This window comes from Ixodes scapularis, unplaced genomic scaffold (assembly GCF_016920785.2).
Source record: "Ixodes scapularis isolate PalLabHiFi unplaced genomic scaffold, ASM1692078v2 PGA_scaffold13__105_contigs__length_92229423, whole genome shotgun sequence".
Taxonomy (NCBI): Eukaryota; Metazoa; Arthropoda; class Arachnida; order Ixodida; family Ixodidae; genus Ixodes; species Ixodes scapularis.
Window position 1 is genome coordinate 91,455,079 of NW_024609839.1, and position 17,291 is coordinate 91,472,369.

Below are 17,291 nucleotides of genomic sequence, written 5' to 3' on the forward strand. Positions count from 1 at the left end.
CATGCCGTTACGATGCTCATCCAGATCGACACGGGCAGTGGTGGGGATGATTCCACGATCCTGGGTTCTGCAGCGCGAGCTTTCGCTCCACGTGCACCCTACCTTGAAAAAACAAAAAAAAAAAAACAAAAAAAAAAACAAAAAAAAAAAACAAACAAAAAAAACAGTGTGTTTATGTGGCGGTGTGGGGGGAGAAAGATGAGAAAAGAATTACAGTTTTTAGTCGGCTCCATTCCTGTATGTTGTTTTCCGTCTGTTCTCTGCTTTAGTTTAAATCTTCATCAAGTGCGTTTTTCTTGCATCTACGTGGCGCAGCAAACCATCACAATGTCTAGTCAACTAGGCCATATCCAAGCAATGTTTGTATAATTAGCACCCCTGCTGTTACCTATTCTTATTTGTCATTTTAGATTTAAATAAAGAAAATCCGGCTGTATGTATGTTGATACTGCCGAAAACGTGGTCTGCCTCAACGGGGGCGATTCTCCGAGGAATTTAGCCAGTGCCGTACAACCGCTAGCCTGGGGTCTTTAACGTCCATCCCGCAGTAATGATACACGACTGCACGCCGGTACGATGCTCATCAACATCGAAAAGGGTAGGGGTGGGGATTGAACTCAGGATCCTGGGTTCTGCAACGGACCTTTCCCTCGACGTGCTTCGAGCTGCTGTGCGCTAGCCCAGCCGGCCACCAATCCCCCAATTTAAATAAAAAAAAAAAAAAAACCTTCACTGCGGAGCGTAGGGACAAATCGGAGCTGCGCTGGGGAACTCGCCGCCGTCGGGGAGGCCGGAAATGTAAGAGGAGAAGTGGGAAACTCGCCGGGGCGGAGTCGAAAGAAGATCCTCCCCTCCCTCGTGATGTCGCATCGGAGAGATTCCCGCCGAAGGCGAGCTTAGCCCCCAGGTCACGTGACCCCCCAAGGTCACCTCAAGGTCACGTGACCCCCACAGGGTCACGTGACCCCTCCCAAGCTCACCTCAAGGTCACGTGACCCCCAAGGTGACCCCCACGTGACACCCCAAGGTCACCCCAAGGTCACGTGACCCCCAGGTCACGCCTCCTTGAGCCTGCAACGTCCTCTAGAGCGGCAATACAAAGGTAATAATTGGCGCAGCGCACACAAACGCACACTTCCTGGTGTGGAATACATTTGACCCATCTAGGGCGCAAAGAATAAAATTTCGTTAGCCCAACGCCGGAATCAGGATGCTTGTCTTTGTATACACGAAAGGCCTCTCGGATTGAGCGTGTCAGGAAGTGCTTTGGCACGAATGTTTTCTCCCCGTCGAGCATGACAGAGATCAGGTCCTTCCGGTTGGGACCTTGGCGCGAACATTGTAGCTCGTCTTTCGTGAAGCACTCTAGGGCAGCAGACTCGTTCTCAGTGCTCACCTTGCACCTCGTGTAAGGATCCGGCTCATACCACACGCCATGTGTTCCCCTACCTAGAGCGTAAACACTTTCGCCATGTTAACCTTTCCAAGGTTGACTTGGCAACAGTGTTTACACTCTATTGTATTTAGGCGGGGCTCGAGTATTTGGCGGTTCTGCTGTCTGTCGGTATGCCCCTTTGTGCCCGATATTATCGCCCGTGCCGCCAGCGAGTGGGATGGCGATAGGCACGACTGCTCAGTAAACAGCTATCGGCGGCCATATTTTGCTGGTTGAAGCGAATCCCCGTATCCTTGACAGTAAGCGGGGAAATGCGAAAAAAGATTGAATCGGCCGCTTCGCCAGAACTAGCGAGGAGTGTCGTCTACTACTTCCGTCAACTATTGCGCCATAATCGTGATCTTCGCGAGGAAATGATTGTTGCTAGCCACAGAACACTATCACGCAGAAAGGGAAGGCTTGAATATGTTTTTATTCTGGATGTAAGTCAGGGATATATATAAGATAGAGAGAAAGATGGAGATAGAGCGGAAGAGAGAGGAGCATATAGTGTCGTAGGACAATAAAGTAAACAAAGTTCCCAGTGGCCGATGTCTGCAGGACCTTTCCTCGGATCACTAGTCCGTAATATGATGGCTCTTTGTGTACACTAGTTTCTCCTCACTTTTAATGTGTGAACGATTACTATAGTTATCAATGGCCTTATCTGAATAAAAATATATAAAATATGTGTGTAAGTGTCATGAAACTCGAACTCAGAGTCTCTCCCCGTATAGGGCAGTGACAAGTGTAGGTATTGAAAAAAGACCCTACTTTGGGGAGTTACGTCTTTTTTCTCAATCAAACAATGCGACATGTTTTTAATAGAAATGAATGCCAAAATAGAGTATGACACTGTGCTCAAATTTGAAAAAAATATCGAAGGTGGTGTTGTTTTTTATTCGTATCAGAATTTTTCGTTTTTTTTTTAAATTTTTCTTTATGTTTGCCTAAATATATCACCACTATCGTATCACTAAGATACCTAATATGTATCTTAAATAATAGCATTATATATGTAGATTACTATCTTAAATATTAAGATGGTGATTAAATTATTTTATGAGGTACAGGCCTCCAAATTTTGTCATTTGTCATTCGAGCAGGCATGTTTGGCAATATTTAGAAAAAGAAATATAATTTAAATAAACATTACTACCATATATCACAAGCAAGCTATACCCATAGTTTGTTTCTAAAAAGTATTAGAATTCTCCTAGTTTTATCGTTTTAATTGCTCACTTTCAAACGTGCCCCCTCCATCAGTGCTCGTTAATGGGACTGTCCACCTCTTCATGCCTTAGAGCTTTTCCTGTCCGCAAACTTTTTTTCTGGTCCAAACTAAGTGTGGATTTGTTTATAACAGACACTAGAGGATGTCATATAAAAACATCAGTTGATTTAAAAACGTCGACCAGCCACCTTTTGGTCGATATTATCGGAAATCACCCAGCGTTTGCATTTTCGAATATGTGACTTTCGTTAAATTTTTAATGCTGAAGCTGTTCACTACCAATACGGATAAGATGCTGAAACGCGTTTTCTTTTTTCTTGGGGGGGGGGGGGGGGGGGGGCAGGGGGAGTTTCTCGATGTACCAAACGTGCACAGGTAAACACAGGAATATGAAGTGTACTGTGCAAATGATCCTGTTCCATCGTCTTAATTTCCTAGGGCTGTTGAATGATCCGTGAAAAGGGAAGGTCATGCTGCACTCCCGAGTCGTAGTTAGACTGCCAGAAAGGTATGGGTCGCAGCCGGCCGTACTCCTAGTCCTCGCTAAATGCAGGTCTTTACGGACGCTGGATGTGCGTGTTTCAATGGGGGCTCTCACGTAGACGAATGGATGCGATGCAAGCGACCGAGCGCTGACTTTATTCTCCTGCAGTGCCGTGATGCACTACTTCGTCTACAACTGGGTAGTCGGAATCGAGACCATACCACACCTCTCCATGCCCAAAGGGGTCCAAAGAGCTCAAAGAGTGTTGTATGCGGGGATTTTTGAAAGTAGTCTATTTCGGAAAGCACGTGTGTATGGCGTCACGTGGCATCACGAGGACCCATGACTGTGAAGTCAGACGACGTCATGATTTCACGTGATGTCACAATGCCCCATAATATCACAATGACACAGTCACGTGAAACCGTGACATCACATGCCATCAGAACCTCACGTGACCTCACAATGTCACGTGAAATCATGATGACACATGACGTCACGATGCCACGTGATGTCGCACTTCTTCGTGGCGGTTATTTGTGACGGGTCTCTTGTATAGAATAGACCTACTGCTAACTTACCCAAGCATCAATGAGAACGCTGGGAATGAGCACGTGCGACTCTTCGGTGTGACCTAGGGACTCGCGGAGTGCGAGCTTACGGGGCACGTTCTTACCGCTAGATTGGTTGCATAGGTCGTGGCATCGGCCGCGGTCACTCTCGAATTGAAAGCGTAAGCTCGTCGCGCGGCGGCCAGATACAGCACGTTGCCATGGCGTCACTACGCCCTGCATGCGTCGCCTCTCATTGGTCCTATTTTTTGTCCGGTGCAGCAGACAAAAATCTCACAAAGACCATTCTCCAGCAAAACGGCAAATCCAAAATCGGCGGTGTAAAGCAAAAGACTCGTGCCGCGAATCGTCGTCCGTGCAAGCTTGTACAAACAGCAACACCGACAAATCCCCTGGCTTTGGTTCATTTGGTGCTGGTGTCACCATCTCGTTGAACCCATTGAAAATAAATCTAGCGAAAACTGCCCTGTCAAATTTATTTACACGAATAAACAAATACCAAGACATTTAAGCTTCCCGTCAGAGTCTTAAAATTAAGGTAGGATCCGTCCTGTGCCTACTAACATTCGTTTTCTGATTTTTATAATCTAAGAAAATTTAATTTCGAAATTGCCTCCAAATTTGTTTGAAACAGTCAGAATGGTAATAATTCTGGATTTTACTAAAATATTCAGCGCTCTCAAGGGAAGATTCAAGGGTCCCACAAAACTTTATGAGATCATTATAATGAACCTCAAAAATAATCAATACTCTGGTGCATTCCTGAAACTCAGGTTTGCTTAGCGAAATTTGCCCATTGAGTGACGAGCAGGTGTATCCCCCCTGAAGGCTTGGGTAATTTAGCAGAAGGTCCATTCGGCTGCATATGTTAAAACATTCCGAGTTTACACGGTAACAGGTAACCTTGCTCCTCCTAGGCGCGGCCGTTCTTCCGGTGCATATTTCTCTTCATCTGCTTGACCAACGCGGTCGCCTGCTTCGCCATCTTCACGTACACATTAACCATCGTGGACTTTGCCAACGATAACGGATTCAGCCACTACAACGCCGCCATGATCATGACGGCCATGTCCGTTGGCTGGGGTGGCGCCAGTCTGTCCATGGCCCCCATCGTGGACAGCGGCATCACTTCGAAAGAAACGGTGATCTTCAGCAGCTTCGTCATTCAGGGCTCCGGGCTCGTGCTCATGGCCCTGCTCAAGACGAGCTATCTCTGGCTGGTGGCTTCAGGCTTTATGATCGGCTGGGGCCAGGGCAGCCGCGGCTTCCTGCCCTTCGTCCTGCTGTCGGAGACGTTCAAGAAGCGGCAGACGCCCGTCGCCTTCGCACTGATGAGCGTGTCGTGCGCAGTGCCGTTTCTGGCACGAGCGCCCATCATCGGTGAGTGACACCACCGGCAGGGGGCCTCTGCAAGTCGCGGCTATGGCTGGCCACGCTGTGGACGCGTGGCCGACCTTTAAACGAAGCACGTTTTCTCGATCTCGTCAATATTGTCTTTATGCGTATAACGCCTTTTTGAAAGATGGTGTCAGGAGTGTAATCAGTAGAGCGCTTGGATAAAACATCTGCCCCCTCTTGAGCGGCTAGTGATGTCAGACGGCGCCGCAGAAAACTGTAAGAAGTTCCGGTCGCGAACCGAGCTCCATTTCAGTCATTTCGCCGGAGAAGAAAGGAAGGATGTCAGCGCGAAAAACAGCCGCTTTTATGCACGTTGCTGGTCAGGAGGCGATAGACGTCTTCAATACGTTCTCACGGACAGAGTCGCAGAGAGAGTTACAACGCCATAGTCAAAGCTTCGAGGACTACGGCAACCCGATATGCAAGGAGAGGTACGTCTTTCGATTGAGGCATCCAGCAAGATGGCGAGAGCTTCAAACAGTTCCTCCGCGACGTTCAACTGGAGGCCCAAACAAGGTGAGCTGAAGGATTCTATGGTTCGAGACCAGCTAGTCTGCGGGACCGCAGACAAAAAATTACACCATCTTCCCGAGGGGAACCATGGGGTGATGCGGAGCATCGTTCCATCACACTTCATCGGATGAACGGAGGAAGTGGAGTCAACAGCGGTGAACTGAACGCACGCAGAAATTGGTTTGCTCTTTATGTTTATACAGCCTTGATGGAGATGCGCCTCAACGGGTAATCGGTCTCTTAGCTGTAGATGAGAAATTTAGCCAGTGCAGTACAACCGCTAACCTGGGATTCTTAACGTGCATCACGCAGTAGTCATCACACGAACGCGTGCCGGTACGAAACTCATCCAGATCGAAACGGGCGGGGGTGGCGGGGACTTGAACCCAGGAGGTTCCCAGCGCAAGCTTTCGCTCCACGCTCCGAGCTGAGACGCGTTAGCCCAGCTCGGCGGCCTACTCACCCCGCAAACAAACCAGCAGAAGCGAGTGTTTTCTTGATCTTGTGAATCTTGTCTTCGTGCATAAAACGCATTTTCGAAACAGACAACACCCGTGCACGCGATTGCCGATTGGCACATAAAATAATTTTCTTACGAGGTCTCACCAGCTCCGCTGTGCTCTTCGCATTGAAGACGCCGCAGTTTCGCAGGCGCACCGCTAGCCCTGTCTGCAGAGTTCCGAATCTCGTAGCGCGTTGCGGAGAGCAATGCGGGGCGGCGGAAAAGGTCTAAGCGAGAACTCGCGTTTGACAACATTGGTCTACGTTGCGGTACAACCGTGGATCGCCGAGATTAGACGTCCGCGCATCGTGCGAAGCGTGGCAACGAATGAACCTTTCTCAAGAAGTGTATTGCGCGTGTGCAGACCAGGGTCACGCAGCGGCGATCGTTCGAACTACGGTCGGTGTCCGCAAGAGGAGTTGGGCTACACCTTCCTGCTTCCTCCGCGACTCAATTAATCGAGGGAGAGCCATGATGGATAGCGCAACGTTCCGCACGCCGATCGCACTTAAAGCTTCTGCCGATGAAGCCGACTTTATGTGCAAAAGGCCCATTCAGGGGTGCGACTACTGCTTGGAGGCACACGAAATCCGGGCAAATGGCGGAGGATGCGCTTTTTCACTGGCAGTTCCGTCAATATTGAAATTTATCGCTTGTGAGAGATGTTCGGGTTTGGGTTGTTCAATCGACTTCATGGTTCAGTTAGTTGTCTTCTTTCTATTACAAAAGATACCTGTAAGACCTGTCTATGTGCTCAAAATTTGTCGAGTGTCCAGGTGACTGCTAATCACATTTCTGGGTACACACCAGAAAAAAAATATATGAGCTTATTTTGAGGCCTATAAACGCTAACGACATTTTTTTCCGTTAGATTCTTTTGGCGACTTTGACGACTAGACCCATCCTAAAAGGACAGGCGCAGTACAAAATGTAAATAGTGGGCTCCGTGATATAGTCACGGATGACAATTAATGAGGCGACGATAACTGAAGAAACTAAACGTTTAATGGGGCGAACTTGTCCCCAAAACAAAAAAGGGAACAGAAGAAAACAGCAGAGCGTCGCGGGCGTCGATGTCAGCGAAACCGCAGGATCGAGCGCTGGGGCGAGACTGACTTCGGCTTTCTTTCTTTCTTTCTTTATTGATACTGTCAATCTCTTGCGAGATCGTAACAGGAGTGGTACATTGAAATACTTTCAAGCAGGATGCACTTGCTGCGACAACAGAAAACAAAAATCGGAATATGTGGTAGCATTTACAACGTCAGGTGGTAGACTGTTCCAATCGATGATTGTACGAGGAAAGAAGGAGAACTTAAATGTATCGTTTTTATATTTATATGGCTTTATTGTTTCGCTATGTGTATATCTGGTAGACCTGGGGAAAAAAAAAAGTTATATATTTATCTTTCTCTATTCCAAGCTCGTCATTGGCAATAAGGTAAAGAAATTTAAGGCGGAATTTATTCTCCTTCTTTCCTGCAGAGTTTCCAGGCCTGCGTCATTACAGAGTTTTGTAGGAGATACATATGAGGAGTACATACTATACACAAAAGCGCACTGCTAGTCTTTGAATTCGCTCAAGTTCTGAAATACAAGTTAAGGTATGCGGATCCCAAATGACGCTTCCCTATTCCAGCACTGGCCGAACACGAGTTTTATACAGTAGTAGTTTTGTATCCCAGGAGGCCTGCCTCATATACCTACGCAAGAAACCCAGCTTACGCATTGCTTTACTAGCGGTTTGATTGATATGAACATTCCGTTTAAGATCAGACGTTATTGTCAACCCCAGGTATTTATATGAACTTACTCTCTCAAGGCTACGGTTCCCAATCAAATAATTAAAAGTGATAGGCTCCCATTTTCGAGTAATTGACATACATACAGTCTTTGATAAATTTGGTGACATTTTCCAGTCATCACACCATCTAGACAGTTTTTCTAACGAGGAGTTTAGTACTTCACAGTCCGCAGAACTTTTGATTTCTCTAAAAATAACACAATCATCCGCAAACAATGGGATCTTTACTGGAATTCTAGAAGCAATATCCTTCACGAATATTAAAAACAATAAAGGCCCCAGGACCGATCCCGGTGGGACGCCAGAGGTTACGTGTGTGGTACCGGAGCATGCGGTGTCAACTTGAACAAACTGCTGTCTCAGAGATAAGTAACTTTCAAGCCACTTCAAGATAGCAGGATTATCTAAAACTGGTGACAGCTTTATCAGTAACTTTTCGTGCGATACGCGATCGAACGCTTTAAAAAAATCTAAGTAAATCACATCAGTTTGCCCCCTTATATTAATCACAGATGCAAATTCTTGCACAGTTTCTGTGCAGTTGGGTAATGGTAGATACTTTTTGGCGAAAACCATGTTGAAAACTAGTAAAAAAATTATTTTGTCCAAGATACGTCGATATGTGTTTAAACACCACATGCTCCAACACCTTACTGCACGTACTAAGCGGAGAAATATGCCTATAATTGGAAACTGATCTTGAGTCACCAGACTTTAAAATTGGGATAACCTTTGCGACTTTCCATGTGGAGGGTACCGTGGACGTCTCCGGATATTTTCTAAATATCAAAACCAAGTACTTGGCGCTCCATTCCACGTATCTCCTGAGAAAGGCATTAGGAATGTTGTCTGGCCCAGCTGCCTTTTTAATGTCAACTTTCAGTAGATAATTCACTATACCCTCCTCAGAAATCGTTATATTTGGCAAAGCATTTCTACTATATGAACTGTTTCCCGGCACAGCCGCCAGGACTGACCCTTGATTGTTGTCAAGGCTGAAGACCGACGTGAAGTAGTTATTGAGAGTATCAGCAATGCCCTTAGGGTCGTCCAGAATGTCGTGATCAATATGCAACTCGTTTACCTTAGACTTTGAGGGCGATATAAACCTCCAAAACTTCTCAGGCGAAGACTGGAGAAAAGAAGACAAGGTCACATTAAAGAAGCGATGTTTCGCCTATCTAATGTTTTCCTTAAGCTGATGGTCCAACTGCTTCACGTGGCTTTCATCCTTCGATCGCTTACGGAGTCTACGGCGCATTTGGATAATTTCCCTAGTAATCCACGGATTTTTTTTTTTTTTTTGGCAATCTTTACTCTTTTTGGTATGAATTTGTTGATGCAGTCGAGAAGCGACATTTTCGAAGAAGTTCCAGAAAAAGTTCAGGTCGTACTCAGGCATTTCGTAAGCACTAAGAAAATCGCTAAAACAGAAGGCTAACGAGTCAATAATAGCAACGTCATCAGCTTTAGAGAAGTCCAAGTATTCGTTACGTCTTTCTGTGTTGCGTGTTTCATTCATTAAAGACAAAGTAAGTAATACCATCTGATGGTCTGAAATGCCTTCCACTACTTCAATGCACTGTATTCGTTCAAGCAAGTTCTGGGAAAGAAATATCAAATCCAGTATCGAGCCTTTTTCTCCAAAAAGTCTTATGGGGGAGCGTACAATTTGATTTAGATTATGACAGAAATATAGCTCTAATAGTGTTTGCGATATCTGGCACGAAGACCAACTGTTCACCCAGTCAATGTCTGGTAGATTAAAATCGCCAGCAAAAATAACTCTAGAGTTCGCGTGTACATTCTCTGAAAGATATCTTTTATTTTTTCGAAAACATTTCCGCTGCTAGGTGGTCCATAAAAAACACCGATGATAAGGGATGTAGAAAAAATGTTCACACGAACCCATGATATTTCTACGCCATCAATACCTGGCATTCGGTTATAGTGCAATTTGTTTGTAAGAATAATGGCTACGCCCCCACCACGCGTGTGTCTGTCTTTTCGTACTATTTTATAGTCTGGGGGAATAACTTCGGAACCAGATACTTCTTCGTGTAACCAGGTTTCTGTGATGACTGTGATGTGCGATTTGCGCGTTAGTAACGCGTGTTCTATATCAACAACTTTATTCATTATGCTCCTCGCATTCTAATTTAAGAATCTAATCGAATCAGTAGCCTTGCGCCTGGACTGTCATATTTGTCGCGAGGGTTTTGGCTGACCCAGTGCCATTCGTGTCTGTTTTTCGGCGTCCCAGATGTAGAGTGTATTATTTATTTTTAGCTCGTTGTAGATTAGAGTAACCTTATCGCCTTTCTTACGATTTTCGATAGCGCTGTCCCAGAGCTGTTTGCGAATATTTCGAACACGTAAGGAAACGTCTTCTGAAATAGAGGTCGTCGATCCTTTCAGTTTCGGGCAGTTTCTCAAAACTGACATATTCTCTGAAAAATTTGCAAACTTCACCATGACTGGTCTAGTTTTACCATCCGTTCGACGCCCGAGGCGGTGCACTCTCTCTGTGGTTACAACCGGAAAACCAAGCGTATCACAAAACAGTCGATTCACTACGACGCCATGAAGTGATTCAGCTGTCTCGTCATCGGTCTCAGGCACGACAAAGATTACAAGATTATTTCGGCGACTCATATTTTCGAGGTCGTCAATCTTGTCTACCAAATCAGCCATTACACTTTCCATTGATACGATCCGTTCTTCATTGTCAGAAAAATGTTTTACTGTCGCTTCTAGGGCCGACGACTTAGCTTCGAAGCTCCCTAACCTCTGGTTAATTTCCGTGAATTTTTCTTCCGCTCGTTTTTGATTTTCATTTATAGCGGCAAGTTCCTTGGTCATTTGGGACTGGTTTTCCAAAACTTGAGACAACATTTCTTCAACTGTAGGACCGGGATTACTTTCAATGTCACCGCTTAATTGCAAGAGTAGCGCAACGGTATTAACAAAGCACGAAAAAACAGTTGTTTGGCACGGCAGCACAACTAAACAAAGTTCGCCGCTTTTGTACAAGGATTACGAGCAACCAACCTGTATGAAGAATAGAAGCGGGTTTAGCCGCATGTTCTTGACAGAGCTGCCGTGCCCACTGGTAGGTCGTTGGTCCGTCTTCGGCTTTACAGCTGCTGGTTCCGTCGATGTTGATAACGTCGGTGCACTGGCTGCGATGACCACCAGGTGTAGATGTGGGACGGCGTTGGATGATGACGGTGCGAAGATTGGAGCAGCCACCGAATCAGCAGAAACCACCGGGCCGCAGCAGCACAACCTGCATGAAGAATAGAAGCGGGTTTAGCCGCATATGTTCTTGACAGAGCTGCCGTGCCCACTTGCCACGCGGAGCGCCTTTTGTAGCCGCGTGGGACAAGCAAGAAGATTATCAAATTTACCAGAAAACTAAATTCCAATAATAAATAAAAGACCCGTCACTCCCAGGAATCGAACCCTGGCTTTTCGCGTGAGGCACAATAACCGTAAAGCTACAGCCGCACTGCCTACTCGGCCGGCTACGCGCGCGGCAATAGGCTACATCAGAAACTCTAAGGTTCATCAATTCGTTTCAATTATCGAAAAGAAATTTACTACTTCCCATTAATCACAATTCTCTTCTCGCCTCAAGGCCAGTGACCTATAGGCGAGCGCACATTTCATTCAATTAATACAGGTTTCCATTAATTCATTAGCTCCTAGCTTTCACTGTGGACATAATTTATAGCCTTCGCCACGTCAGCGTTAGAAGTGCGTAGAGAGATCGAGCAGTCACCCCTCTAGCGGTTTATGTGAGCCATGGGGAAGAAAAGCAAACTGTTCATTGTTTATCTCAATAACTGAAGACAATCGTTGAAGACGCGCGATGTGTACAAAATTGAGCTAATCATTGCAGAAAAAAAATTAAGTCGAATTTTTTCCGTGGCCACACCGCGCAATATAATGCTTCATTTTAATTAAATGAAAAGTCAAGAATGATGATATTTGTCGAAGTAAGCACAGAGCTGTTTCTAACATATTTGGTCAAAGCGCTCCCTGCAGCTGGAAGTATTCGCGTTCATAGTTCACACATTCTCAAGATAGTAAAATGGGCTTAACCGCTACTTGACTGGACCAAACTAGCTTTAAGATTGCAATCCTACGGCATGAAAGATATTCGTTCACCACTTATCCACCCGACTAATCCTCTCCATTTGTTTCTACTTGACAGGGTACGTCCGTGACACACTTGGCAGCTACGACGTGCTCATGCTGACGCTGGCAGTCATCGAATCTGTATTCGCGTTCTTCTGGGGTGTCCTCGCCTTTTGCAAGTGGAGGAAGAAGCGAGCTAAGTTTTGCGTAACTGCGCCTTTGGTATTGCAACACGAAAGCGCCCCACGGACGAAGTAGCTCACGGAAGCGATGTCTACGCTTCTGTGACTTTCTGGAGCCCTATGCCAGGTTCTCCGGAAAAAAAAAGTGGCTATTTCTTCGTGAACTGGTGGTACAATGCTCTGCCGAGTATCCGTAAGCGGTTATTTTACAATGAGAACTATAAACAGGCACTAGGAGCAGAGGTCACTGAATGGGGAGCTAACAATGTCACACGCTCCCGTCATAAGGGAATAACAGGATAAAGAGAGGAATAATGACATTAAACGACTCACAGTTAACAATCACAAGAGAGGTAAGCGTTTCCACAGCTGAATACCAAAAACGCGAATCACTTGACAATTATTCCAGCAACTGTACCCTCGTAAATAGGCACTCACCAGGACTAGTAGCCATAAACCGGGGATATTCTAAAAAAGGAATTCACACGCACCATAGCATCAATCGGACGACCCGTGCTTGCGAGACGAGCCAGTGGGTTATGGTGAACCATAATTTATGATACTGAACCGTAAAGATCTTGGCAGGTGCGTTTATCCAGGCGTGGATAATCAGATGCCCTTACGACACTACCGCTGTTTAGCCATATGTAATCAGCGGCAAAAAAAAACAAAAAAAAAACGATGAAGTGTTCTTTCTGTGTGTTACAAATTGTCACGTGTTTCATACCTAGAATGCGGCGTTTAGTGTTGAGAGTGCCCTTGACAGGAACGCCCGTGACAAGAACGCTCAAGAATGAGATTTGTGGACAAAGTCAAAAATGAGATGACAAATGCTTACAATTTAAAACAGAATTATGTGGTTGGGAAAAGATAATTGCTAAGCCTGGCATCAACAGTTCGCATGTCGAGACGTTCAGTGAGTTTGTAGCATGTCACAATCTGTGTTTAACTTTTGTTGAGCATAATGTTCTTTCTTAACAAACTATACAGATACTTGTGATTCAGATATCTTAACGCATGTTTATCAAATTAGAGACTATGAAAATGGTTCATAAAGTGCTATAATAAAGACAACCTTTAACGAAAGAGCCCTTATATAAAACGTATGTGTAGTGAGTATGAGAACTGAAAATTCAAAATTACTGCATCTTCAAAAATAAGAAAAAAACATATCCTGGAGGGACTATAAATGTTTGCATAAATTTGGTGAATAAAATTAGCCATTTAAGTGATATTTTAAAGTAACTATTTTAAAAACCGTAAACAATGCCGCATTGCAGAGTTTAAAGCACCTATTGGACACCTTCAGACTTTTTAGGATTCAGAAATTTTTCGCGTGCTAGGTCTTCGAGTATGTCAAGCTACAGTTGGTGCCTCGTTTTCGGCATAAACAACCAGGATCGAGGAGAGTGTCGTGATGGCGAGGACTACTAGAGTGGGCGCAGTGGGTGCGTTCGGTTTGACAGTTCCACCAAAAGCGGCGACAACGTAGCACCGATCTTTCCGCAGAAGTTAAGACCACCGATTCCGGTGCCCCGAACACTGGTAGGTTACAGCTCCAGACCGCAGAAAAGTACAAGCATAAAATCGGTAAAGATTGAAGAGAAGGTGACATTTATTATGGTCCAGTTCATGTTGCGCGATGGCAACTGACGTGGCCAGCACACACATCAGGCCGCAGCTGACGAGAAGCTCCAGCGAAAGTGCAGCCTTGGCGCGGACAGTCGCTCAGAAGAATGATGGAAGGGGATGCACTGAAAAGGTGAGGGAGAGATTCAAGCAGATCAAATCGAATTCCCATGCTTCTCTGGCCTAGCATGTTCAAGCAGTAGAGAGGAGCAAGCTGAACCACATCCACAAAAGCACGAGCGTAGGAATCAAAGAATTGTATTGTCAAAAGGTCGCAGAATACCATTAAGTATCTATTAGAATACATTGTGTCAAATGGGATCAAGCGCCCCTGGTATCGATGTTCATATCAACATTGTTGATTTGTGAAACCCTAATGGTTACTCTCTTCACTCACTTTCTGTCGAACACGCTCAGCAACCAATGGATAGACTCTTCCGCAGTGTAAAGTATAGCCATGAGTACAACTGCTGGGTCTATCGTTACAATACACACTGTGTTCCAGTCTAGTTCGAGGTTCTCCGGGACTGAAGGGGCTAGATTTCTCACAACGGAGTACGTCTCAACGAAGCAGCGGTAAACTTCTCCAGGGCCCTCTCCGAGACTTTCAAACAACAAAATGACAAGGATCAACTTAAGAGTGCTGAAAGATACCACCAGAAACATGGGAGCCATGGCGAATTTGGCCACTTGTCCAGCATATAATGCCACAGAGTCGGCAAGAAAACACGACGCGATACTGACGCATATGAAGGCTCATCTGCCAACTTTGTCTTTGAGCTGACCCTGGAGTGGCAAGAAAATAGGCCCCCAGCATCGAGTAAACGAACAGGAGGTTGATTATAGCTTTCTTCCCGCACACGATGTTTCTCTCGCTCACGATGGTGTTAACGCCGGGCCTCAAGTCGCAAGTCCCAATACGTGCATCGGAAATTCCTGCAGGGGCACCTGGAAAGCAGCTGTTTTGTGGGTGGCACCACGCACCCTGGGCAATATGGGTCCGCCCACCCACATCTGGCTGTGCGTGGCTTTCCCGTGTCCGGGAAAAACTGCATTCTGGTGGTTGAGACGAACCCGGGGCACGTTTGGACGCTTCGGGGCCCACCGGGGGAGGCAATTCGCCATTTCGGCCCCGCTTCCCGGGTGTCCTGGCTTGGACCGACCGGGATGATTCAGTCAGTCGCCTTTCTTTTCCTCTCCTACCTTTGCCTTTTGCCTCTTTCTACTTTTTTTTCCTCTTTCACCCTCTTTGGTGGCAAGGGCTAACCTTGGGTGGTGACAGATACCGTCGTCCAGATCCACACTTGGTTATAGTTTCTGGGTAGCGTTAACTGTGCAACGCTTCCAGCAAAGCCATTTTTCTTAAGGAGCGTTACCTATTCCCGCGCTAGGCTCCGTGGTGGGCGGCGCATCACAAATTCCGAACATTCTTTGCCTCTATGGTCGCCCCTCTTTCAAAACCCGGCCCTAGGCAGCCCCCTAAGCGGCGCTGGCAAGACTAACAAGTCATTGTCAAAGCACCAGAAATTGAAAAGTTTGCGAAATGTTTCGTTGTCCACTCTGAGAACGACCAAAAACCTGCCGCAAAACTGTCACCGTTTGTCGTTGCTAAGGTCCTTGAGCACATTATGGGACATTCCTACCAGGCTAAAAAGTGGCACTCAGGAGACCTCCTTGTAGAAATCCCTACAAAGGCACAAAGCACAGAATTAAATAAATTCTCGAAACCAGTGTCACCGTCCATGGAAATACATCAGAAGAAGATTGATGCAAATGAGACAAATATCCTTGAAGGCCTGCAAAGCTCGAGCGTCACTGCTGTAAAACGAATTGTTTTTCGGCGTGATGGTCGGGACATTCCTTCTAAACATCTCATTCTCACCTTTGAGCTTCGCAGCCTTCCAGCGACAGTCAAAGCCGGCTACCTTAACTGTCGCGTCCGCTGGTATGTTTCTAAACCTCAAATGTGCTTTAAAGGGGCACTGACACATCAAAATCATATTTTTTTTTATTATCCGAAACGATTGAAAACGATGCCGGGACATTACCCTCAAAATTTGAGATTTGGGAATTCAGTATTCGTGAAGTAAAAAAACAATTTCCAAATGCCGAATTCGAAGTTCCCGCGCGATCGGCGCCGGTGCCTTGACGTCAAAAATCGCGGAGACCTGAGAGTCGACTTCCTTTCACCACTCCCTGCTGTTGCCATGGCGACCCAAAGCGAGGAGGAAAGGAGCGAGCGCCCGGCGTTGCGGCGGACCGGTTTTGAGCGGTGTCGCCTGTTTTCCGTTGGAGGATACAAATCCAGGAGACGGCACCACAACGAACTCCCGATTTTTGGTATTTCAAAAAGAAGGGCCGTAGTGCGTTCGCAATTGCATTAAAAAACATCTTTTAGGATTGCCGTAATTAAATGTTATATAGATGTCGCCTACAAAGCTTCTAAATTTCCTGATTTTTGACGTCACCGATCAAAAGAAGCGAGGAGGCGAGACGCGGGAAAATCAAACGCCAAAAATAAAAAGGCGCGCGCGCGCGCGGGAAAATTTTTTTTCGCGATGCGGTTTTTTTTGCGTGTCTATGACTGCAACTTGCATCGTTTTAGACAATAAAAATAAATACGACCTTTGGGGTGTCAGTGCCCCTTTAAGTGCCAGCGGCCTGGGCATGGGCCACGGAACTTTGGGGGAAAAGACATAAGTGCCAAGTGCGGCAGCAATGAACATGTCACAGACATTTGCGAGAACGCGTTATGCTCTTCAAGTTGCAAGGTCGCACGCGCGGCTTACTCCCGTGTGTGTCGCTTGTGGATTCAGGGCAAAAATATTCTGTCTCTCAAAGTCAAAGAGAACCTGTCCTACCTAGAGGCTAAAAAACGCTAGTCGTTCCTTGTCCAAGGTACTTGCGCCGACGTGGCGCGCAGAGGCCCTGCGCCACGGATGGAATTGAAGGCCATCGTGGTCTCACCCGAGACCTCTGCTGCTGCCCTCAGGGCCCCAAACCCACCCCAAGGGCAGCAGCCTCTCCCCGTTAGTGGGGAGAGCCCTCAGATTGGCTCTTCATCCCAGGATAGGACGGCGTCTGCTGTGCCTGTCAAGGATCTCCAAAAGGAGAAAAAGCGAGCCTCTCGAGCTCACTCCCTTGAGAGACCGCTTCCAACCAAGGAGCTGCACGGGTCTCATGCAGCCTCTTCAACACAAGACAAGACAGAGCAGAAGGAAGGGGGACAGTCTCTCCCTCGTACATCTGCCACCCCTTCGCCAGGACCCGGCCGAGGTCGTGGACCGGCACCCCGCAGCTCCGACCCTCCCAGGCCAGCAGGCAAGCCTGCTTGCGGAGACCAGGAGGCAGGGACAACAGCCGAGCCTGCCAACCCATACACTCCTGGTTCTGAC

The 17,291-nt window shown here is 46.5% G+C and overlaps 1 protein-coding gene across 1 annotated transcript in view; it reads left to right on the top strand.

Annotated features, from left to right (window-relative positions):
* LOC121835476 (monocarboxylate transporter 12-B-like) overlaps positions 1–12,343 on the top strand; it is a 27,572-nt gene extending 15,229 nt beyond the window's left edge. Inside the window, exons 2-3 of the mRNA XM_042289718.1 lie at positions 4,643–5,105; positions 12,162–12,343. Of these exons, the coding sequence (XP_042145652.1) occupies positions 4,643–5,105; positions 12,162–12,343 (645 nt within the window). The remainder of the gene's footprint in view (positions 1–4,642; positions 5,106–12,161) is intronic.
* Positions 12,344–17,291: the final 4,948 nt, after the last annotated feature.